This window comes from Kluyveromyces lactis (genome assembly GCF_000002515.2).
Source record: "Kluyveromyces lactis strain NRRL Y-1140 chromosome C complete sequence".
Taxonomy (NCBI): domain Eukaryota; kingdom Fungi; phylum Ascomycota; class Saccharomycetes; order Saccharomycetales; family Saccharomycetaceae; genus Kluyveromyces; species Kluyveromyces lactis.
The window spans coordinates 1,032,488-1,055,357 of record NC_006039.1 but is presented as its reverse complement, the minus strand read 5'-3'; the positions used below and the strand labels follow the sequence as shown (position 1 = coordinate 1,055,357).

At 37.5% G+C, this 22,870-nt stretch overlaps 13 protein-coding genes and 1 non-coding gene across 14 annotated transcripts; 5 read left to right on the top strand and 9 right to left on the bottom strand.

The window, feature by feature from the left end:
- Nucleotides 1–325: 325 nt before the first annotated feature.
- RSM28 (mitochondrial 37S ribosomal protein mS46 RSM28) lies at nt 326–1,339 on the top strand (the record flags this gene model as incomplete). The annotated part of the gene is made up of 1 exon (XM_452750.1): nt 326–1,339. One exon carries the CDS (start codon nt 326–328, stop codon nt 1,337–1,339), a length of 1,014 nt encoding a protein of 337 aa, XP_452750.1.
- An 88-nt stretch (nt 1,340–1,427) lies between these two features.
- VPS3 (CORVET complex subunit VPS3) lies at nt 1,428–4,046 on the bottom strand (the record flags this gene model as incomplete). The annotated part of the gene is made up of 1 exon (XM_452749.1): nt 1,428–4,046. The coding sequence occupies one exon, from the start codon at nt 4,044–4,046 to the stop codon at nt 1,428–1,430; it is 2,619 nt and encodes an 872-aa protein (XP_452749.1).
- A 210-nt stretch (nt 4,047–4,256) lies between these two features.
- PUF6 (pumilio-family RNA binding domain-containing protein) lies at nt 4,257–6,245 on the bottom strand (the record flags this gene model as incomplete). The annotated part of the gene is made up of 1 exon (XM_452748.1): nt 4,257–6,245. One exon carries the CDS (start codon nt 6,243–6,245, stop codon nt 4,257–4,259), a length of 1,989 nt encoding a protein of 662 aa, XP_452748.1.
- A 555-nt stretch (nt 6,246–6,800) lies between these two features.
- ITR1 (myo-inositol transporter ITR1) lies at nt 6,801–8,510 on the bottom strand (the record flags this gene model as incomplete). Its single annotated transcript, XM_452747.1, has 1 exon — nt 6,801–8,510. One exon carries the CDS (start codon nt 8,508–8,510, stop codon nt 6,801–6,803), a length of 1,710 nt encoding a protein of 569 aa, XP_452747.1.
- Nucleotides 8,511–9,923: 1,413 nt separating this feature from the next.
- SEC20 (Sec20p) lies at nt 9,924–11,012 on the bottom strand (the record flags this gene model as incomplete). The annotated part of the gene is made up of 1 exon (XM_452746.2): nt 9,924–11,012. The coding sequence occupies one exon, from the start codon at nt 11,010–11,012 to the stop codon at nt 9,924–9,926; it is 1,089 nt and encodes a 362-aa protein (XP_452746.2).
- Nucleotides 11,013–11,510: 498 nt separating this feature from the next.
- Nucleotides 11,511–12,497, top strand: NDJ1 (Ndj1p; the record flags this gene model as incomplete). Its single annotated transcript, XM_452745.1, has 1 exon — nt 11,511–12,497. The coding sequence occupies one exon, from the start codon at nt 11,511–11,513 to the stop codon at nt 12,495–12,497; it is 987 nt and encodes a 328-aa protein (XP_452745.1).
- A 374-nt stretch (nt 12,498–12,871) lies between these two features.
- Nucleotides 12,872–14,197, top strand: ERG24 (delta(14)-sterol reductase; the record flags this gene model as incomplete). The annotated part of the gene is made up of 1 exon (XM_452744.1): nt 12,872–14,197. The coding sequence occupies one exon, from the start codon at nt 12,872–12,874 to the stop codon at nt 14,195–14,197; it is 1,326 nt and encodes a 441-aa protein (XP_452744.1).
- A 136-nt stretch (nt 14,198–14,333) lies between these two features.
- SLI1 (N-acetyltransferase) lies at nt 14,334–15,641 on the bottom strand (the record flags this gene model as incomplete). The annotated part of the gene is made up of 1 exon (XM_452743.1): nt 14,334–15,641. One exon carries the CDS (start codon nt 15,639–15,641, stop codon nt 14,334–14,336), a length of 1,308 nt encoding a protein of 435 aa, XP_452743.1.
- Nucleotides 15,642–16,053: 412 nt separating this feature from the next.
- HCH1 (Hch1p) lies at nt 16,054–16,482 on the bottom strand (the record flags this gene model as incomplete). Its single annotated transcript, XM_452742.1, has 1 exon — nt 16,054–16,482. One exon carries the CDS (start codon nt 16,480–16,482, stop codon nt 16,054–16,056), a length of 429 nt encoding a protein of 142 aa, XP_452742.1.
- A 350-nt stretch (nt 16,483–16,832) lies between these two features.
- POP3 (Pop3p) lies at nt 16,833–17,429 on the bottom strand (the record flags this gene model as incomplete). Its single annotated transcript, XM_452741.1, has 1 exon — nt 16,833–17,429. The coding sequence occupies one exon, from the start codon at nt 17,427–17,429 to the stop codon at nt 16,833–16,835; it is 597 nt and encodes a 198-aa protein (XP_452741.1).
- Nucleotides 17,430–18,329: 900 nt separating this feature from the next.
- On the top strand, nt 18,330–19,601 carry WSC2 (Wsc2p; the record flags this gene model as incomplete). Its single annotated transcript, XM_452740.1, has 1 exon — nt 18,330–19,601. One exon carries the CDS (start codon nt 18,330–18,332, stop codon nt 19,599–19,601), a length of 1,272 nt encoding a protein of 423 aa, XP_452740.1.
- Nucleotides 19,602–20,045: 444 nt separating this feature from the next.
- KLLA0_C12155r lies at nt 20,046–20,118 on the bottom strand. Its single transcript has one exon. It is a non-coding gene; the product is annotated as a tRNA-Thr (tRNA).
- A 365-nt stretch (nt 20,119–20,483) lies between these two features.
- On the top strand, nt 20,484–21,413 carry MRPL10 (mitochondrial 54S ribosomal protein uL15m; the record flags this gene model as incomplete). The annotated part of the gene is made up of 1 exon (XM_452739.1): nt 20,484–21,413. The coding sequence occupies one exon, from the start codon at nt 20,484–20,486 to the stop codon at nt 21,411–21,413; it is 930 nt and encodes a 309-aa protein (XP_452739.1).
- Nucleotides 21,414–21,586: 173 nt separating this feature from the next.
- KLLA0_C12111g (uncharacterized protein) lies at nt 21,587–22,627 on the bottom strand (the record flags this gene model as incomplete). Its single annotated transcript, XM_452738.1, has 1 exon — nt 21,587–22,627. The coding sequence occupies one exon, from the start codon at nt 22,625–22,627 to the stop codon at nt 21,587–21,589; it is 1,041 nt and encodes a 346-aa protein (XP_452738.1).
- Between the last annotated feature and the right edge of the window lie 243 nt (nt 22,628–22,870).

The following is a 22,870-nucleotide window of genomic DNA, read 5'->3' as shown; positions in this document are numbered from 1 at the left end:
AATTTTTAGACGAGGCATATCGCTGTATGTACTCGCCGTTGTATTAAGTTCATATCAAAACGTCAGAACCCACCGAATGTTGTATTCCTTCTGTCATCATAAGAAATTTAGATCACGTGTGTTTTTATCATTTTGAACGCCTTGAAAATTTTTGATCTTTCATAAAACCTATGAGAGTGCGAAACTCGTTTCAGTATGATGAACTTGATTAGTTCTTATGGTATCACGGAGATATTTAGGTATAGGGTTGTAATAAACCAGGTAACGCTATATCAAGTTGTGATCTGTTTAAGTGTGTGACTAGCATTAATATATTTACTTAATAATGCTAGCTTCTACATTCTCTAAAAGGGCTTATAGCTCTGTCTCTCCGGACTTTTTAGCATCAGTTTTGCAAAGAGTGAAGGAAGTTCCTATCAAGGCAAGAGAACCACGTAAACCAAGATCTGACAGAAAGGTGAGGTCAGCTGGGAGGGAAGATAAGAGACAAACAGCAAGATTTGATGACAGATCCGGAGGAAATAAACCCAGGGATAATAGACAAGTCCGTAATGGTCAAGACCGTGGTGGTAAAAATTTTAGAGAAAGAACACAAAGAACGGATACTAGAGGAACCAATGGCCCGGTAGTACAAACAGGTACGGCTAAAAGACAGACACCAAAGATTACCGGTACTAATGAGTATAGTGAGATTTCAGGCAAAGTTCAAAATTTGGGTACCAGACAGAATCGTAGAAGCGATGAAAGGAAAACTCGTAAAACCGTTCCAGGGTTGAAAATTTCCAGTAATTTGGGATCGGAAAACGTTGTGCAAAATATTCACAACTCGGCTGTATATGTTCCACAAGATCCAACACCGTTATCGTTGCTAAGATACAGACCTGCTCTGGCTCCAACTTTCAGTGCAAGGACATTCAGATATGCAGTTTCAACACTAAAAGACGCCGACTTCCCTGTGCATCGTTCATTGAATGATGGTGTCACAATTAATGGAAAGAACGTCAGTAAGCGTATGACAGCGAACAAAGACAACTTTGGTGAATACGTGCCAGCTTCCATTTTGAAATTGCAGGTGGAACCGTTGACAAAAAACATCCAAATTTCTCCGGATCTAGAAAAACTTGAGCAATCCGTCAAGGGTAGTTTCCACATTCTCAAGCCATACACAAAGAAGGACTTTGCCAAACTAACAAAAGCAGAAGACAAAAGAGAGCAACTTCTGCAAAATAGCGAAATTGTGAGAAAGAGTTTAGAACAAAGCAACTTGGCTTCAACTGAAAAAGAACTTTTGCAAAAAGTCTGTTCCGGTTTGGCACCAGTCTCTGAATTGACAGCTTGATTACAAGCCAGATCGCCTATAGACAAGATTAACCTCTATTTTTCATGTATATATTTTCACAATGCACTTAATGATATATCACACTATTTCACAGTTCTAAACAACGTTCGATATTGTTTATATTCTGAGTACGATGCCTTAAAATTCCTTTCTTAATCTGTAGATTATATGTTGATTCGTCTTTTCGTCTGAGTAACGGAAATAGGAAACCCGATAACACTGATATTTGAATGGTTGGGGGTATTTTTTCCAAAATTTCTATAAGTAGCCCAGAGTCGTTTATACAACACGTATTCTTGTTAAGGAATTGACTAATGACCCTAGTATTGTTGAGACTTAGATAGTGATCGATAACTTTCAGCACTACCTTATCGTTGGCTTGTAACAAGGACTCCACCGTAGCAAAATCATTCCGTGATAAATATATATCAAGTAGTTTTTCGAACCCGATCTTTTCCTTTAATACACTGATATCTGTGATCATGATTCGTAGAACGAAAGAAGCATCGATATCATCAATAATAGAACCTTCTTTTATATTTAAAGCCTTTTCTATTTTCAGAAGCTTGGTCCCTACATCGAAGCAACCCTCATATTCCTTTTTCTCACCCAGCTTATTTTTCAAATACTCTTTGAAAGGAGACTTGTTATATGTCATGTTGGTAATGTACTCCGTAATTGGTAAATTGGAACTTTCTATTAGCTTGCTGTTCAAAACAGTAAGTTTAGCTTTATAGTACTCGTAAAGAAATGTCAAATCTTGGGTGGAACTCGCACCCAGTTTTTCAAGCAAGAGAACCTTTGTATCAGGGTCTTCGATGGATGAGATGAGTCTTTTCACATCTAAGTTTAAATTGTTTATTAATTGTAAAACGTCGCTTACAGTGTCATCGTTATAATCTTTCAAAGCTGATGAAATATCATCAGTCAGCATTTCTTTAGAGTAAGTATCGGGTAGCTCTTGGAAATGAGTATTCAGGTAATTTATGAGCCTTTTTTGATCTGTTTGTCTTAGTATTTCGAGCAATGGGGTCACTTCTTTTGTCTTTTCATATATGGCTATTAAAGTTTCTGAATGTTCTTTTTTATGCTTAGAAAGCTCTTTAGCAATTTCTTGGTAACTAGTCGCCTCGTATTCATCAACATTTGAACTGCCTTTAGCGATGTTATCACGTAATAGAATTAAATCGAGCGATAAATAAACGTTCGCACTATCTTTTAAGCTATCGGAACACGTTTCTTTTAGTTGAAATTTCAAGTATTGTATGATGTTCAGAACGTCATTACACTTGTGAACTAGCTTCAATGAATGCAATTTTTTTGAAAATGCTAATAACCCATTAGGAATCCACAAATCTCCGTAAATGTCGAAACCAAGTAGGTAAATTAATACTCTGATATCTGCAACATCAATATATTTGAGCCAGGCATCGATTAAATCTTTATCAATGTGTTCCATATGTAATGTTAACAGCAAGACATAAAGGAACTGCAAGTAGCTTTTTTGAAGAAGCTGGTAATTGCTTTGTGACTCTTCAGTGATGAAAGACTTCAAAATTGGAAGAGTATCTTCGCCATAGCTCGAAATGGTGAGTAGAAATGGCTTTCGGCATAAAGAATATATACCACATTTTCCGTAGATAATCATGTGGCATTCAACCGCAATTTGTCTGGCCACATATGCTTTTTCTTGTTCTTCTCGAAATTGGAGTTCTTCTGCAATTAAAGGGACATATCTTAGTTTTTCAATTAATTCTTTATTAAACTGTCTCGTTATGAAAGGAGTCTGCAACTTTGTAATATGAAACGGGGTTTGATTTCTAACATTTTGTATAACTACTGGGTCGTTGTTTTCTTTTATTAAATGAATTTGAAGGCATTTAGAACCATGTAATTCTGATAGCACATACAGATTATCAACTATAACTGTGAGTGGATAATTTTCTATAACCACGGTACCGTGAGTGATTTCTCCATCATCGTTTAATATAAGTCCCATACAGTTTTGGTCATTTGATATTCCACATGTGACGATATATTCACTTTTTCCAAAATTTGTCACAATTGGTGAGAGTTCCTCATCATCTGTCTCAGACACTTTGAATAAAGGAGTTACCAGCTCATTTTCAAGATGGATTATCGAGTAAGAGTTATCAACAGCTGCCATAAGGAGTTTTGCGTCTTTTGAAGGAATGGCCTTTCTAATTCTCTTGATGTTATACTTCTGTTCGACTTTTATCTCTTTGCTTGTTATGCTTACTCGCTTTACCAAGTTCTTCGTGTATAAGAAACACGAGTAACATTGTGTTTTCTCACAGAACTCCAAAAGTGAAAGTTCTGTTATATTCATAATACTTGGTATATTTGAAGCAGGTGCAAATTCAGGCAGGAGAAACATTTTGAGTCTCCCTTCGGACAACACTAAGGCTCTATCAATTTTCGGCAGTAGCGTTATGCCATCAATTCCTGTTGGTCTGTCTTCATTGAAGTTGACTTCCGAGATCAGTGTGAAATTTCCAACATCTAATTCATAATAGTGTAGTAACGCTCCTGAAGTCGAGCCCAGGTAGATGTGCTGACCATAATATTCGATACATGAGTACTCATATTCATGAGGCACATTCTCGATTAATGGTGAAACAGCATATAATCCATCGGTTACTTCAAAGGCAGTTGAAATGGGTTTCTCTTTAGTATCGTCATTCATAAGCCATCAATGCCACTGCTGTAATTAGTGAATTGAGGAATAAATGTTCTTAGCTGTATTATCTCTGGTTCGCAGATGATAGTCTCATTTAAGGAAGTGTGAATCTTAATAGTAGACTAGAACGTCCTTCGTCCACAATGATGAGAAGCTATATCATCTTTAATATACATATTTTAGAGCCAAACTATATAACGACTTGACTATACATACTCAATGCTTCATTAGCTTTAGAAGTAGTTGAGCACCCTTGTTTGAATCGTTCGTCTCTATTTTCTTGATCACTTTTTTCAAATCATGATCGAATTGTTCCCCTTCTTCAGTCCCATGTAAGGCTTCATACAATGCCACAATGGTAAAAGAACTGTTGGGTTTGTTGATCCAATCGAGTAGGTTGCTGGAATCAATGATGTCTTCATAAAATTTTTCAGCAAATGGAATACCAAGTCCCTGAACTTTTTCTAGAGGTTCTAGTTTTCTTGCTTTCACGTTGTATCTACCATTTTGAATGAGAGACTTTAGCAACCTTGCCGAAAATGGTTTGTTAATAGGGTGGTCTTCTTCTGAAATGTCACCTTTGAAATAAATGGCGACGGTGTCCACAAGCTCGGCAAACAACTTTTGATCAGACTCTGAAAGTTGTTCATAGACATCATCGTTAACGAGTAAATCTGCGACAAATTGAGAACCGATGTTTTCATCTAGAATGGTTTTGTAGTGTTCGTTTACGCCAGATAAAATCATTGGTGCGAACCTTTTTAATAATTCAAGTCTTCTTTGGTCAAATGGCTTCTTGGAAGTAGTTTCCGACATCTTAATGTATCTTTGTAGTTCATTCTTCATATTTGGACCGAAGTATTTACCATCTAATCCTAAAAGTAGGAATAAGAGCGGCCTCCTACCAAATTTATCAACAATCAATTCTGGAAGATGTTCCTTAATTGGTGGGGAAAATGCCTTGGAGACGAGAACAGTATCATCGACTGTCATTAATAAAGTTATGAAAACAACGGCACCGTGTTCATTTTGAATTAACTTGATTGCATGTTCTTTCAAGGTCTTTATCAACCCCTTTCTTTCTTTGGCATTTGCTTTAGCGATTAAAGTAGATGCAACTTCTGCACCTTCTGGGGTATGCACTAATTCCGCAAAGTTCTCTTCTAAAAGTTCGATGAACTCAGATGTTTCTTTATCGTTGGCGATTTTGACGTATTCCCTCATTGCTGCGTGTAAAATCTGGAAACCTGCCGAACCTTTTTCAACAGAAGCAGTGATGGTACCAATCAAGTTTCTAGCGATAATATTTCTCTTTTCTACGCTGGAAGCACAAACTTCTTCGAGCGTAAGTTCCTTATGAGATTCTCTGAATACGGCGTATTCTGAACCCCAAAATTCTCTGATCATTTGATTTCTTTGTTCTTGAGAGGCATAAAGAACAAACAAATCTTCGACCACATAGGCACCTTCACGGTGTCTCATTAGTTTTCTCAAATTACCATGTAGTTGATCGATTATGATTTGTCTAGATTTTCGGGAACCATAATGTAACAATTTAACCAACAAATATTTACCATATGATGATGTGGCCAAAACATAAATTTTATCTTTCAATGCCAACGTGATCTGTTCTCTGCGCTCTTTGGAAGAATATTTGACTAATGTCTGGACAATTCTGGATGCATCATGCTTCAATACTAAATCTTCAATACAATCATTCGAGAGTTCCCAGATCTCATTACATAGCTTTTCACGGACAGGCTTTGGAATTGGAGGGTTCTTGACACGTAATCTTTCCCATAAAGACTTGATCTGCTGGACTGTTTCACCAGATTTACGCTGAAGTTTTCTCTCCTTTAATGTTTTTCTTTGTTCGGCATGCTGGCTGACACCATTACTTTCTTTTTTGTCTGCATCATTTCCGGTTCCAGCATCTTCTTCATCTTCAGCATCTTCTTGATCCTCATCAGATTCATCCAGTTGATCAGATTCGTTGTCTAGCTCGTCTGAATCTGAATTTGAGCTAGCATCATCTAATTCATCATCTAGCTCATCTTCTGAAGATAAACCGTGGAGGACATCATCAGAATCTTCATCGCCAGAATCAACACTAATGTTTTTAGCTCTTTTTACAATTTTACCAGAATCCTTCGACTCCTTAGATTCCAATTGACGCTTGTTCAACTTTTTCGACGTGGCTGCCATATCTGTAGTGCTGTATTGTCCTACGAGAGAGAATAAGAATGTATATGTTGTTATTTAATGCTACCCATAGTGCAGTTACTACTGTATAAGCTCATCTCATCTCATCGCTTCTTTTTCAAGTTCAGAAAATTTTCATAATATGCTAAAAAGAAAGAACTCAAATAAACATTCGCCAGAATCTCTCTTTTTTTGATGGGGGGAATATACAGTTGGTACAGGATTTGGCTGATTAAACCGAATATGGCAGTTTATTACATGCTTCAAAGATTTAGCTCTATTTCTCGAAAGCTCTCTCTTCCGAGTTAGTTAATTATGAAATGAGTAAATGTCACCCTTTCAAACTAACGAGATTTTTATTGTAAATCACAAACAAGTTGAGTTTTACACATGACAATGATAATATTACAGTAGTAATTGTGGACAACTTTAGCAGCTATAGTTGTTAATTCTAAAAGATTTTATGGTTATCTATATACTCAACTTCATATGAAGTTCATTGAAAAACCAAGACAGTAGCTTCGGGTATGAGAATAAGAGGGAATGACTGCATTTACATTAACTTTCAAGTAGTTCATCGGAGGGTTTATCCTTTTGATAAGCTTCCATGTCCTTTTCTCTAAATCTCCTTTGCATTTCGCTATTTTGTTGCTTTCTCTTCTTGGCTAGTTGTTTGGAAGCTTTGATGTTGAATCCATCACTTAAAATAGTTTGTACTTCCTCCAATTCTAGACCAGATAGTTCTGGATAACAGAGATAACAGAAGACGGTAGATACTGCAGCTAGTGCAGCAAATAATGAAAATGTACCAGTCGGTGTTATGTTTTGTAACATTGTTAGGAAGGTAGATGCAATAATTAGGGAACCAGCCCAGTTAGTAGCTGTACAATAAGAAGTACCTACACCTCTAACGGATGTTGCAAATAATTCAGATTGCTGCCATGGTACAGTACCGATACCTAGAGCATAGAATGCTGCATATACCATGATGAATACGATAACGACTATACCCCAAGAACTGAATCCACCATTGGAAACTTCCGATTCACCAGCGCCAGTGAATTTTATATCTAGGAAATGGAAGGCGATAGCACACATAACCAAGGAAACCATCATACCAGGCAAGCCAATCAAAAGGATTGCTCTACGACCGACCTTATCAATCGCAAAGAAAGCGACTAAAGTGAATACGAAGTTAGTACCGGCAACGATGATAGACACTGCAGTAGAATTTTCGAAACCAACAGTTTGAAAAATAGTACCAGAGAAATACATTAAAGAATTCCAACCACAGAATTGTTGAATACCTTGTAAAGCACAACCGATCACCAATGCCCTGAAATTGCATGGGACAGTATGTAATTCTTTGACAGTGTTGAAGAACTTGTGTACAGGGGTCTTACCTGGGATAGCCTCATTCAAATCTGATAGTTCACGGATTTTTTGATCGATAAGTTCCTGGGGAGCGTTAATGTAACTCTTTTGTAAAACTTCTGCAGCCTTCTTATAGTTACCTTTTATCACGTAGAAACGCGGAGTGTCTGGCAAGAAGCTGAAGCATGTAAATTGCACCACAGTTGGAATCAAAGAAAGTCCGACTAAAATTCTCCAACCGTTATGAACTTTATTCAACCCAGCACCACATGCATAAGCGATCAATTGACCACCTGTTAGCCAAAGTGAGTTTATCACCGTTAGTCTACCTCTGATATGTTTTGGTGCGATTTCAGAAATGAATAATGGCGCTAGTAACGACCCAATACCGACACCGAACCCCATAATTAATCTACCTACTGCCATTTGCCAAAATGAATGTGCACTAACCTGCAACGCAGCACCAATGACAAAAAGAATATTAGAGAACATTAGACAAGGTTTTCTACCAAAAATGTCGGCAGAAATCCCTGCAAACACTGCTGAGATTAAGGCACCCAAAGATGTTGCAGCTGTAATTATTTCCTTATCACCATATGTTAGAGCTTTATTATCCAAGTCCGTACCTATAGAGACCAATGCACTCGATATATAACCAGTATCATAACCAAACATGAAACCAGAGATAGATGCTGTAAAGGTCAAGATCAAGATAAACGGAGAAATCTTTTGGTTGAAAGTAATCATGACTGAAGTGTCATCTTCATCATTGACCGGTTTGATAATGATTCTATCCGTGGTTTCATTTTCAGATGAGTCTTTCAATTTGCTTTGAGAGATATCATCGAAAATGATGGGAGAGACATCACTGGAATGCTCTGAAGTATCGTTCATTTTTGTTATTTTCTCTTTTTGATAGATGGGGAAAACAAAAAGCCTTCTGCTTAACCTTTTGAAACTTATACAGAAGCGAATGTTTAAATGTTTCCAAGGAGTACTGACAGTTGATATGACAGTGTTGTTAAGTGTTTTCAGGAAGAAACACTGCTTATTCTTTTCTTTGGTATCTAATCAACTGAAACAAGATAACGTCCGGAAACTAGAAGCTATTGTAAAATTGAAGATAGATGGAAGGTCTTTTCTCAAATCTTTTAGTCGCGTTTCCTTGTGGAGTGTGTCTTAATGATCGTTCTGTGAAAGAAAGCCAATGCAGAAAGGATAATCAGAACAAAAAGCTAACGGAACTACAACACCAAAAATGCAGCACTTATATAACAAAAATAAGCAAAAAACTTTGACGTAGTTTTGAAAACTCGTAGTAGGAAATCAGCGAAAAGAGAGAATAAAGTTCAATAGAAAACCCTCGAACAGAAACCGAAACAAGCACTCTTTAATTTCAAATTTGTTCTTTTTATTTCTGTAATAAAAAACAACCTATCAACCAACTCTAAAACGTAAACAGAAACCCGTGTTTAGTTTCTCCTTTTTGACAATAAAATGGTCTTTTACCTGATAAAGAAACTGATTCGAAGAGGTGATTCTTTGTGTTTCTATATGACCTGGCTGTATGATCCTTGAAACTTTACAGAATTTCTATATCATATATTTTTCTCTCCCAGAATACCGAAAAGATGCTCAGAAGGGACAAGAAAATCGAAAATTGTCATGAACGCACTATATTTAAATGGTTTTTTCTTGCAGAGAAAAACAAAGAAAAATTCAGGCACAAACAAGACTGTAGAGGAAATAGCGGAAGACGAAACATAGATACTGAAAAGAGAAAGGTATCCATGTTTGATGTTTATCCAACTCGCAGGGGGAAAAACTACATCGTCGGTCTCGAAGAGTTCGTTCCTTGTACGCCTTTCCTTACCACGACAAGAAGGAGATACGAACCACGTCAAATCTAGATAATGAAATTGCTATTAACTAAACTTAAATGCATTTAACCTAACGAAGGCAGTTTAGCCTTTTTACCGAATTGCGCTATCGGCGAAAAGCCTATTTTAGTTTCGGCGAGATTTTTACCTCAGTTATTTGTTGCTTTTCGAGAAAATGTGCAGAATGATTTCCCTTTTCGGCGATACCACGGTGCATGTTCGGCGAAAATTTTTCAGGTATTCCCTTTGTTTAGACACCTTCGTACGGTATGGAATATTTTCTTCTCCAGAACGACATGTGAAAACAAAACACAAATACACAAGCACATGTAATGGCTCGAAATTAAACAAATCACGTGATTGGAACTCTAATTGCTTCTGGATTTTCAACGGGCTCTTACTATTTCCCTAGATTACTGTTTTCCTTTCATAACTCGTCCATTAGCTTATCGAAACTATCGCTGATTGCTTGAGATACATCTAGAGATGATGTGAGTTCTGTTTCTGTTTGTGACAATACCTCCTTCAGAAGACTTGTTGAGGAGGAAGCTTGGTCTAAAATAGTATCTGTCACTGAGGAAATTGCAGAAACCACTGTGGAGCTGGAAGAAGCTTGATTTGGGGACACAGAACTTTTCACTATCCCTACAGTGTATAGTAGCGATTTGAAGAATTTGAAACATAGCCAGAAGGTAAATTTAACTGGATATTTGAATATTCTTCTCCATAGAACCCACATTATACAACCACAGAAAAATGCAATTGCGGCGTACACTTTTTGTTTCTCTTGATAGCTGCTGTTGTTAATGGCTTTAATGAGTTTTGTTGAAGCCTGTGACATTGCCTTGAACCTGTCAAACTTATCATTCACTAACATTAAGGTATCCGTCTGTTGTTTCAACTCATCGATATTCAATTCGCTCTGTAACACGCTGCTACGTAAGATTTGGTTCGTACGAAGTAGATTAGACGTGATTTTCTTGTTTACTTGTAACGTCTTACCCTTGATATTAGTGGCTGTATTCGGTAGCTGTATGCCGTTTGTGCTTCCGTCACGATCTATCTCTGACCTGTTCAAATCAGAATCAATGGAAGTTGTACTGCCTCTACGTTCCATGAGTTTACTTTGCAACGCATCGCTCAACGTTTCCTTGAGCATCATACGTGATTCAATTAAAGAAACCTCGTATTTCTCTATTAGCTCTTTCCTAAAATCAACATTTTTCACTAGTTCATTGACTTGTTCGATCCATTGTTCATCATGCTTATCGACTCCGCTCGGTTCTCTCTCTATCGTGAATTTTGGCTCGTATCGTATTCTCACACCATATTTCAGTTCAATTATCCGCTGAAAGCTACGGATCATATCTTCAAACGTAAGCAATTCACTCACAACCTTATCATCAAGGTCTTCATTGGTGTTAGAACTTTGTTCTTCCCTGAATAAACTCTCATAAAACAAAGAGTGCAAGAGATTTCTTTTAGCTTCTAATGATTCTCCAGATACTAACATCATTGCTTATCTTCTTATTTTCTATGTGATTATACCATAAAGATGTCGGATGCTTTTCAGGTTCAAAACCTTTACGACAACTTTTCTGTTGCTGCTGCCGTTACTGCTATTGTTGAAATTGTTATTGGTAAATATCAAGTATTGATCTTTTTTAGACTGAAGGATATGTTTGGTTACCCGGATACGTGACAATGGCGCTAGCCTTGATTTATGGAGCACTTGTAATACCGACCCTAAAGCGAGTTAGTTGATTTTAAAACACGCATTCCAATGACACCTTTAACTTGATGTAGGTAGAAATGCAATACTATAAAAGTATCTTTAATTAAGGTTTACAGTTGAGCTTTTTTCATCATTCAATCTTTATATGGGAATTTAGCAGTTTAAAATTCAGGTCAAAGACAAAAAAATAGAAAAAATGTCAGTAAGTATTTATCATCTTCATTTCAACAATCAGTAAAATATAAAGAAATCTATCTTAAAAACCCAAACCAATTCGAAATGAGCGAATTAGACGAGTTTTATGACTGTAGTAACAATGAGGAGACAGTTTGTTATGTTAATTTGTCTTTATTTAAAGGATCCCATCTGATTGCGGACAATTTTGATCCAGAAAGGATATTGCCGCCGAGCTCATTTATCAAAACTTTGAGAACTAGGCTTGCTAGGGAGTCAAGAAATTATAGTCTACTAGTTTGGTTGTTAAATTGTCCAAATATAACCTTAACTCAACGATCGGAACATCAAAAAGAACCATTTCAAGTATTCGAACCACGCCAGAATCGACTTTATCAGCATTATTTGAATATACGACCATTTTCTTATGCTGATGAAAATATTTCAATGGATGCAACGTTGGTGTCAAGTGAATCTCATTGGCCGGATCACTACTCCTATGAGTGCTCAATATTTCCTCGCCTGTTACAAAAGACCAATTACGACCATTTTCAAATGAACAGATTATGTGAAGAGTATCGGCAACAGTTCATTAAAATCATGGAAAATTTCGAAGCTCAAAAACCAAGACATCCTAAATATGCCCAGATTTATCTTCAGCAAAATCTTGGGCTATTGACAAGGGCATACATTCGGGACTTATTCTATGATATTACATTCAAATATTCTGCTTGGTCAAATGCCAAGCGGCTGACAAGAGTGGAGCTTTTGAGGTCTTTACAAAGATATCATAAGGAGTACACCTTCATCATGAGCTGTGATCCGATTGATAATTTCACTGAAAAATTGGACCATTTAACTTGCTTAAATTATGCTTCAAAAGATGAGGTGAATGCCAAACTAACTTACGGAATTTGGATAAATGCAGAGCATGGACTTATACTTCTATGTAACGGTATCGCCCATAGCTGGGACCTTTTACAGATCCCTAGCCATAGCTATCAGAATGACGATAATATTACATTATTTGTGACAAAATATATGCTATTCTGCAATATGAGCGTTCTTGAAACCTGTTTGTGGTTTTTTTAGGTTAATGACATGCCGAGTATCCAGAAAATATAACATTTTTAGTGGATGAACCTGTAATAGCTCGTTTACTGTTCCGACACTGCCAAGGGAGACCTCGCTTATCATTTCAGTGATGACATACCTTACTTCTAATGGAGGTTAGCAATAGAAAAAAACCGGATTAGAGGATTGCCCAATGGTGCGTGTTAAGTAAGCGGTTTACATTCTCAAATAGAACCCTTGCATGTGTTCGTCGTTTAGCAATTTTCGTATTCAAGCATGAACCTTAAAAAAAAGAATAGTATAAAGTAGCGAAAAGTACAGAATTAAGAGAAAGAAGGCTAAATCACTTTTGCATTTAGTATATATTATTATTATAATGCGCTGAATACCCAATGTCCTTAGCAACAATGACAGCTTTAAATCCTAAGACCACTCATTATGAGTTTTCTGGACCGGTCGGAGCCCTTCTGATTTCAGTTTTCTTACCCATTCTAACTGTCATCTTGAACCAGTTGATCAGACCCGACTATCATATCGTAGGGCTATTCAGAAACTTTAGCTGGATCGAAGTTTGGAACAAGGTAAATCCATTATCCAGTTATCTCTTCAATGGTGAGCTTTGGACTTATTACTCTGCATGGTTTTTCTCTCTAGCAGTTTTGGATGTTCTCTTACCAGGCACGAAACTCTACGGTGTCGAGTTGAGAGATGGGTCTAAGCTACCATATAAGATTAACGGAATTGCCGTGTCAATGGCACTTACTTTAGTTTTAGCTGTCAGATATCAATTGACTAATGGTGAAATGCCTGAACTACAGTATTTATTCGAACATCAAACGGACATCTGCATAATATCTATATTGTTTTCTTTCTTGTTGGCTTGCTTCGTCTATATTGGCAGTTTCGTGCCATTATGGGGAACAAATGGCAAAGGAACTAAAGAACGTATTCTTGCTGTGGGGGGCAACAGTGGGAACATTTTGTATGATTGGTTCATTGGAAGAGAGTTGAATCCCAGAATTGGTCCTCTTGACATCAAGATGTTTGCAGAATTAAGACCGGGTATGTTGTTATGGTTTTTGATCAATCTCTCATGCTTACACCACAGCTATAGGGAATCTGGTAAAATTTATGACTCTTTGTTATTGGTAAATGTTCTACAGGGTTTCTATATCTTTGATGGGGTTTTGAATGAGGAAGGGGTGTTGACAATGATGGATATCACTACTGATGGCTTTGGATTCATGCTAGCTTTTGGCGATTTGAGTTTGGTTCCTTTCACTTACTGCTTACAGGCTCGATATTTAGCTGTCTCACCAATTGAGTTTGGCCTGCCCCATAGTACGTTGATTGTTATTATAATGTTACTAGGTTATTGGATTTTCCATTCTGCAAATAAGCAAAAGTCAGATTTCAGACAAGGAAAGCTACCGCAATTAAAATCCATCCAAACTGATAAAGGAACAAAATTATTATGTGATTCTTGGTGGGCTGTTTCCCAGCACATTAATTATTTTGGTGATTTGTTGATTTCTCTGAGTTGGTGTTTGGCCACGGGATTCCAAACCCCACTAACGTATTATTATTTCTTCTACTTTGCTGCATTACTGTTGCATAGACAAAGTAGAGACGAAGAAAAGTGCAGGAATAAGTATGGTGTATTCTGGGAAGAGTATGAAAGAAAAGTACCATACAAAATTGTCCCTTACGTATATTAAATATCCAATTCTACAAGATTCTTATCTGCGCATTCAAACGTTTACATAATAATGCCTATGGCTATGCTAAACTCTGAAAAGTAACTCCGAGTTTTATTGCTAAAGGTAAATATGCATACCAGAGCATCGTTAGAATCTATAAATCCTCAAACAATGGTCTTAAAACTTTGTCAAGGGTTGGAGGATATGAAATATTGACTGTAAGACCACCCAATCTGGTAGAAATTGACGAACAGCATAGTATACTTGATACAAATTTTGGTTGGTGGAACTGAGCATTAAGTAACTGATATTCATCATTAGCAGAAGATGGATCCAAGACACCTAAATTTGATAACTCGAACGCAGTCTCCGGAATGGTTGCAGCATATTTCGACTTAAGAAATTTCGCTACATTGACCTGCTTAAGCAATTTAATATACTCGATCGCAGCTGCGGGATCACTTTTGGATTTTTCTAGTTGTTCTTGAATATTTTGTGCCAGTGACCATTGTTCCAATTCATCTTTAGAAATATCAACTGTACAGGCGGAAACCGAGACATAGTTTCCGACAGCAATTGAGTTTGAATTTTTGTGTAGAACTCTCATGAGGTATGGTCTCATATTCATCGGAATCTGTATGTTAATGAGATTTCCTGCTGTTGAATCACTAGCCTTCGACAGCTGTTCGGTAACCCTGGCGCAGATCCATACGCTTAACGTAACGTTATGGTCTCGACAGCTTTGGAGTACAGTTTTCAAGTCTTTTGGAGGAATATTCCAACTGTAATAGCAGTTATCTTGTTTCAACTTTCCGGCCTCATCATATAAATGCTTTTGTAGGTCGAACTCAGGGAAGTTGAAATTCTGTGTTGGAAGAACTTTAGACACCAATGGGGAAACGTATTGGATCCAAAAGGGCGCAATTTTAGCTTTGATATTTCCCATCATATTAGTTTCTAGCTCATCATAAGGATGTTGCGGTGGCAGTAAAGGTGCATTAGCATTGTAAATCAAACCATTTGTGCTTCTAACCCCTTTGTTGGCATACTTAATGATGGAATTCAAAACATTATAGGAAGACATACCATCAAATAGAGTATGGTCAGCCATCAAACTCAAGCGATTCTCTTTAACAAAAACAACCCATGAACATTGGTCATCTGTAGCTTTCATTTTATAGTTTTGGAAAAGATGATTACATTCATCATCATCGACATGTCTAATGACATCTTCTGTTACCAATGTCTTGCGGATAGGGACGATAACAGGGAGAGAATCGCTATTTGTTTCTTCTATTTGCTGAAAGAGGACTGGGAAGTCTTCACCTGTGAGTCGTATTGCTTCAGCCAACACGTCATCTGGAATCGGCTTGTTCAGCAGAACTGACACGATAAATCCCGGATGATAATCGTTCTTTGATCTTTGCCAGAAAAAGTTTTCCAATGCAGAAAGTAATCTCATATTATTAGCTGCAACTACTCGGTGCGCATAACGGCATTAACAAAGAACACTAAAAGTAATGAATCATTCAAATATTGTGCTTGACAGATTATCCTTTCTTTCCTAGCAAAGGTTAAAGTTTAAAAATCATCAAACTATGCAGCCAGAGGAACAGGCAAAAAAACGAAAAATCAGATCACGCTAATGCGCTGCTGTTACAGTAAGTACTAAGTATTCTAGGACCAACACAACTACTGCAGTTTGATATGATTTCTGTCGACTCCAGTCGGTAGTATAGACAAATAGACAATTAAAGGTTTTAGTCAAGATTCTTTCAGTATTATATACTATCCATATATATGATTTATATCCACTGACAACTAAGATCAGCTAAAAAAGATCAAAATATACAAAACAAATCTTTTTTCATGTTTCACTGTTGTAAATCTTGCGAATGCGAGTCGATCAGTTCTTGTTGATAAGATAGTAGATCCGAAACAAACCTTTCCAACACGACATCCCTGACGACGTTTTTATTAGATCCAAAGGAATTTAAGTTAACTTCGAAATCGCTTTCGTCATGCATAAACTCTGGGACGGTAATGGTCCCTCTGCAAACTTCTTCCCCCTCCTTCGTGAGCACTGCATCAAACTCCAAATGCAAGTCAAAGTAGCAGATCACCTTACCCTTCCTTTGTGAAACGTTAGAGTCTCCGCTACAGGACTTTAGTTTTTCCACGGTGACTAAGTACTCATCGTTGGAATGTTGCCAGTTAGTGAAACGACGATTCAAATAATCGTTGGTCCATCCCAGTGTATTTTTATCGACCCAGTGCCAGTTGTTAGGGTTTAAAACTACCATGGTTCTGATAAGACGAAACCTTATTTAAGCAATTCGATTTCCTTGAGAAGCAAAGAAAGCGCAAGCAACCAATCCACACACTGAGAATTAGACACACACTTGGTCTGAATACAACTAAACTCAGTATGCGACCACAAAGCTTAAAGAAGCGTTAGTAAACGGTTGCCGGGAGATAAACGTAACTGTAAAAACCGTCAACGATATTGGTTCCCATATATATATATGCATCTCTGTTTTAATGTCATCTCGACGGTTAATGAAAATTTCTGGAAAATTTAGATGGTGAAATCTGTGGGAAAAATGGGCTTATAAAGGTCACGTGGACAGAAAATGGAGAGCCCAATTACCATTTAGGATGGCACTTGTTTCCCTTGTTTCCCTTGTTTCTTTATGATCGGTGCGGTGGTTGCCAATAGCTTGACGGGAGCCTTTTTGAACTGTGCAGAATGCAGCCATGGTATGGATAATGGTTCCACTTTGGTAGAGATCATCTTTGCAAAATCCTGATAATGAGCATGTGTGCGCACAAGACACATACCGTCATGCACTACATCCCTGAACGCGTCATCGAACTTGGCCGACGAGAGTCGAGGTAATTGGACAAGCGTCACTGTATGGTCCGAGGTTTCACATAAGATAGGTAACTGCGAAATTAAAACTGACGGCAAATCTTTATTGCATACGAACAGCATATATTCATCTTTCCCATGGCTTAAAAGATCGACGATTTCGTTGAAACCAACTGTTATAGATTCTTCATTGTTACCCATATCCTGTAAAAGCTTCCATCTCTTCAATACTTTCTCCTCTAATAACTCCAGGACTAATTTCTGATCCGTGACATGAGGCCATAGTTTAGCTTCGTTTGTAAACGGATTCTCTAAAATCGGCTTATACACCTGTCTGCGTTTAGCAACCCGTTTCTCCTCCTTTTGTAAACTGTTCATTTCTCCTTTACTCACTCACCTTACTTGCAGCAGTACTTGCAGCGGTATCTGCACTTACAGTTACTGTACACAAAGGGTACGCATCACGCAGTACCCTGAAAGACCTCATCTCATCTCTAAATATCTGTTTTTAGGCTTAAGTTCAATTTTTCATATTGAGAAAGAATTGGATGTCTTCCTGCTAAAACAGGAAATAGAGCATAGTCAACAAGAGAACAGCCAAAAATGACCTTACATAGGGCTGAGCACTAGCTATATATACCATCATATAAGTGTGTGTCATGGACGCGAAATGGTGGAAGTTTGGTCTTGATCCAATGGTGGGAATATGTAAAAACCCACACACCTCATCAAATAATTATCACTGTTAATACTATTTTGGTCTCCATTATTCATTTCTTTTCCTGGTGTTTCGGTACAGATTTTGGTTTTACCTTCAGATCTAAACAACAGTAGGAAAAAAAAGTGACAATAATAGAATCTTGAATCAAACACAACCATTTAATTTTGTTTGAACAATTGTTAGATGTTTTAACTTTGGTTTTTAGTTGAACAAACGACTGAGCATCTATTCAACGTTTTGTGTACCTCCCATTTTTAAGAATTGATTTTACGGTTGGTGAAAGTGGATAAGCAGTTGTTATTGGTGTTATTATAGTTACTCTTAGTTGTTTCAACCAGTTTCGTTTGGGTACTGCGGGATAAGATCACAGTTTCAATATAAACAAACTCTCTGGCACACTTCCTTCAAAGCAATTATCTAATTGTTTTCGAAACGGTCCTTTGGAATCGATATTTGTCAGAACCATCATCAACATTCTCTTCCATCGTGAATTGTACGTCGGGTACGTTATTTGACAATTGCAATAGAAAATAAACTGCTCAACGCATATTCCTATAATGTCAAGATTACGTTCTGTTCTTCTATTAGCTGTGCTTCCGTTAATATCTGCACAGTATTCCTATCAAGGTTGTTATAGTGAAAGTGATATAAGTAGTTCGCTGTCCAGTGCAGGTGAATACGAATACCAAAGTGTCTCATACTGTCAGGAACAATGTAATGGGAAAAGTGTTGCTGCGTTAATTGATGGTAACACATGCTATTGCGGTGATGCATCTTCCATTAGTGCTTCAACTGTTTCTGACTCAAACTGTCAAGTTAATTGCGTCGGTTATCCATATGAAAAATGTGGTGGTGAAGGGTACTTTGCTGTCTATTCAACAGAGGATATCGACTCAGATGAAAGTTCCAGTTCCAGTTCGAGCACGAGTTCAAGTTCAAGCTCAAGCTCAAGTTCCAGGTCGACTTCAAGTTCAAGTTCAAGTTCAAGTTCAAGTTCAACTTCTTCCAGTACCTCATCCAGTGCAACCTCAACAGATTCTTCAAGCACTGCCGCTACAACGTCATCTTCTGATACTTCAGGCACTTCTTCTAGCACTGATAGTACGCTTTCATCTTTGTCTAGCTCCATCGCCTCTACTACCAGTCATTCAAAAGTTGTAACAACACAGGTTTCAGTCATTACTTTAAATGGTGAGAGTAGGAGTATTGTTGCCGTTACAACTACAAGTACCGTCGTGGCAACCACAGCCGAAGGTACCAACACTGCAAACTCTAAAACGGAGTCAAATAAATCTTCATCATTGTCTAATGGTGCTATCGCTGGTATTGTTGTGGGTGTTGTTTTGGGTGTGTTACTGATCGCAGCAATTATCATTTTCTTCATCTGGCAACAGCGAAAGAAAAGTAAACGGTCAGACTTCGAGGAAAGTAAGCATTACCAACCTTATTCGTTTGGTCAAGAAGAAGACATCGTAGTCCCACCAGTTACCGGAGGTGGATTTGGCGCTGCTGCTACTTTACCAAACTCTCATTCAGCATCATCATCCTCTGATAGATCTGGTGTAAGTCAAAATAGGGAGAAAAGATTGGATAATAATGGAAACGAAATCAGTGATTCGCAAATCGTTAGTCCGTTTGGAGAAACTATGGATCAACCAGACCTAACACAACCTCCTGTACGTCCGACAATGGGAAATCCTAGATTCAGCAATGGTTCTTTACCAGATGTAACTCAACAAAGGCGACCGCTAAGAATCGCCAATCCAGATGAGCTGGATGATGAGGATACAGAATTCAATTCGATCATCGAAAATCTCAGGGGAGATTGATCCTGATACAATATAACATCATCTTTTTAACACATTTCGCTAAGATAATAGCATGATATACCCAATATCATCCCCTTGTTGTTGTCAAACAAAACAAACGCCAAAAGGAAATATTCCAAATATAAAACATCAACTAAGGCCCACAATAAGCCATGTTCCATACTCACTACTGATACTTGATACCCCTAATGAAAACTATCAACTGAGGATCAGTTAATTGTCTAACACTATAAACAAGACAAGTCACAAAATATATCGAAACGATTTATGTTATACTGATAAGTTGGGCTTTCACATATGTACATATATAACGTTATAATACTCATTTAATTTCTTCACATTTTACTTCAAGGTATCTTTATAATGGTTAATTGTCATGTTTACTGTCGGGAATTATTGTGCTACATTTTCATCTAGGGTAATTGTTTAAGGGATCCAAAAAAATGCTTCCAACCAGAGTCGAACTGATGATCTCCACATTACTAGTGTGGCGCCTTACCAACTTGGCCATAGAAGCTGTTTCTTGTCATAAAAAGAATTTACCACTATATACTCCTACGAGATTATTGCCTGCTACCAATTCTTTTCTGGTGGACCTAACCTATTTTGAACTGAGGAATACGCAGTTTATAATGTTACAGCTACATTTTTGAAAAACGTGATGCTAAAATAATAGTAGGTTTACTGAAATAGTTTCGGCTGTTTCAATTTGTCAATCTGCTAGGCGCATCTAAACACTTACATCAGCATTGCATACCCTCTTATCGTCTCCAAGCTCCCTCTGTGTCCTAGCGAATCTCAGCATTTTAAAAGGTTACCCGAATACCTAATTTCGAAAATTTTTTAGAATGAATATGGTTAACTTACAAGAAATTACTGGAGATGATTTGGATATTCAATGAATCTACTGGATATCTACTATTATCGATATTTAATAGCCCTATCTCGAGGTCTCACAATACTAGCACGATGTTTTCGATCAACAAAGTGGTGAATCCCTTTGGATCACTTATACAGAGATCATTTGTACGCCAAATCACGATCCTTGGTGGTTTAAAACCTGGTGAAGGCTCTAAGAAGAACTACAAAAGATTGGGTAGAGGTCCATCCAGTGGCAAAGGTAAGACTGCTGGTAGAGGTCAAAAGGGTCAAAAGGCCCGTGGTTATGTAAAATCATGGTTTGAAGGTGGTCAAACCCCAATCTTCAAATTGTTCCCAAAGCTAGGGTTCACCAACGTAACATCACTAAAATTGAAAGAATTAAACCTTGATAGAATAACGTGGTTCCACCAAAAGGGTCGCCTACATTTGGAGCCAGGTGAAACCTTGACGATGAAAAAGATGAAAGAAATCGGTTTGGTTACCGGCCCGATCAAAGATGGTATTAAGATTCTAGGTGATGGTAAATTCTCTTATAATCTTCCAATCAAGATTGAAGCTACTAGAGCTTCACAGGATGCAATTGAGGCAATCGAACATGCAGGCGGAAGTTTCACTGCTCGTTATTTCAACCGTCTTGGTCTAAGAGCCCATTTATCACCACATTGGTTCCTAGAAAAGTACGGAAGAGTTCCTCTACAAGCTAGACCCACAAAGAGGAAGGATATTGAATATTACTGTAACGAAGAAAAGAGAGGTTATTTGATTATGGAAAATGACCCATACTATCAACTTTTGCAGAAATCCAAAGATGAAGGCGGTAAAAATTTGGTTGCTCGGAAGACCAAGAAGTCCAAGCTTGAGTTGCAATTAGAGCAACTTGAGAACGATTTTGCTCCTGCTTCTCCAAATTCTGAAATTAAATCAAACTGAACATCATATAGCAATATAGAAATGCCCTGTATATAATACACATCATTCAACGCCATTTCTCCAGATTTATACACCATATCAATCAAATTGATATCTGTATTCACAAGTTGTAGCAACTTTTGTCTATTTAATGCTCTAAAGTCTAAAAATATAAGAATGAGCTTGTCTCACTTTTACACATCGTTTTGTGGAGTAGAAGACTCTGTGTTTTTGTTGTCCAACAATCTTTCTTCGAGAACCTGTAGGGCTAACTTTTTCCTTCTTTCTTCCGCTTCAGAGCCTTCAACAGGCTTAGCACCCCTCTTTTGAGCCAAAATGTTAGCTTGTTCGATATCGTATACTCTAAACGGAGTTGCAATACGCCAATCAACAATAAACTTCTGGTAAAGGTAATCAAATATTGGCTCAAGTACTGGTTTGACTAAATCCGGGAAGAAATATATCAATTGGAATGTCTCAGAGGCATCTCCTACCACTTCAAATTCAGCATCCTCAGCCATCGAAGCAGGTAGCCTCTGATAGAATCTCAAGTAGAAATAACAGGTGAAAAAAGTGATCCAAATTGATAATAACTGAGAGAAGTGGTGGAACCACAGAAGTTGCACAAACGAAAGCACAAGTAGAGTAAATATTGGCAGGAGTTTAAATCTGAAATTCTTGGAAATGAAAGGTAGATTCTTAGTCTCGAAAATGGTAGTTTCTGGGAATAACTGTTTGTAGATAATAGGGAACCCCACCAAAATTGTATAATTACCATCCAATGGTAAATCCAACCTTATTGCTGACGAAAACATTGATAAAATTATTGTAATTAGAACGACAATTAAGTTCGTAATGGTACCCAAGATTAGAACAAATTTGGCCAATTCTCTAGGGCTTTGCCAGAACCTTTCAATGAATGAACCACCTATAAGCAAATTAAAGAAGTTTAGCAAAAACTTCCATGGTTCTATGTCGACTAAATTGGAAAATACCAATGAAAGTGGGTTATAGAAAACCCTATTTGGCACCATTTGGACAAATGGAACGATAACCAATCTTGGATCCATATCATTGGAAAGTGCCTCCTTGATGTACCGAGTTCTGACAATTGATAAAGCAATAGTCCAAGCAACGTATGTGAAGGTCAACCAGCCAGTTGCTGGTGGAATTCCACCAAGATCCAATGCTGCATCAGGGAAATATATATCGAAATGTCTCGATACAAACTTCATTATGGTGTAAATTGAGACACAGTTGGTGTTCGAAAAACGACACAGCCAAGTTTAGGAAAGAGATGGTATCCTGAACAAATAGGAATTGCCTCTAAATGTTGTAATGCAGAGGTTCAATGTCACTTCAAAACTAATGTTATAATAGGATATATATAAACATAAATTGATGAAAAGCGAAGATCTTTTTAAGTCAAAATATGATATGGATTTTCAAGAAAAAAGACACCTATGAGAAACCGCATT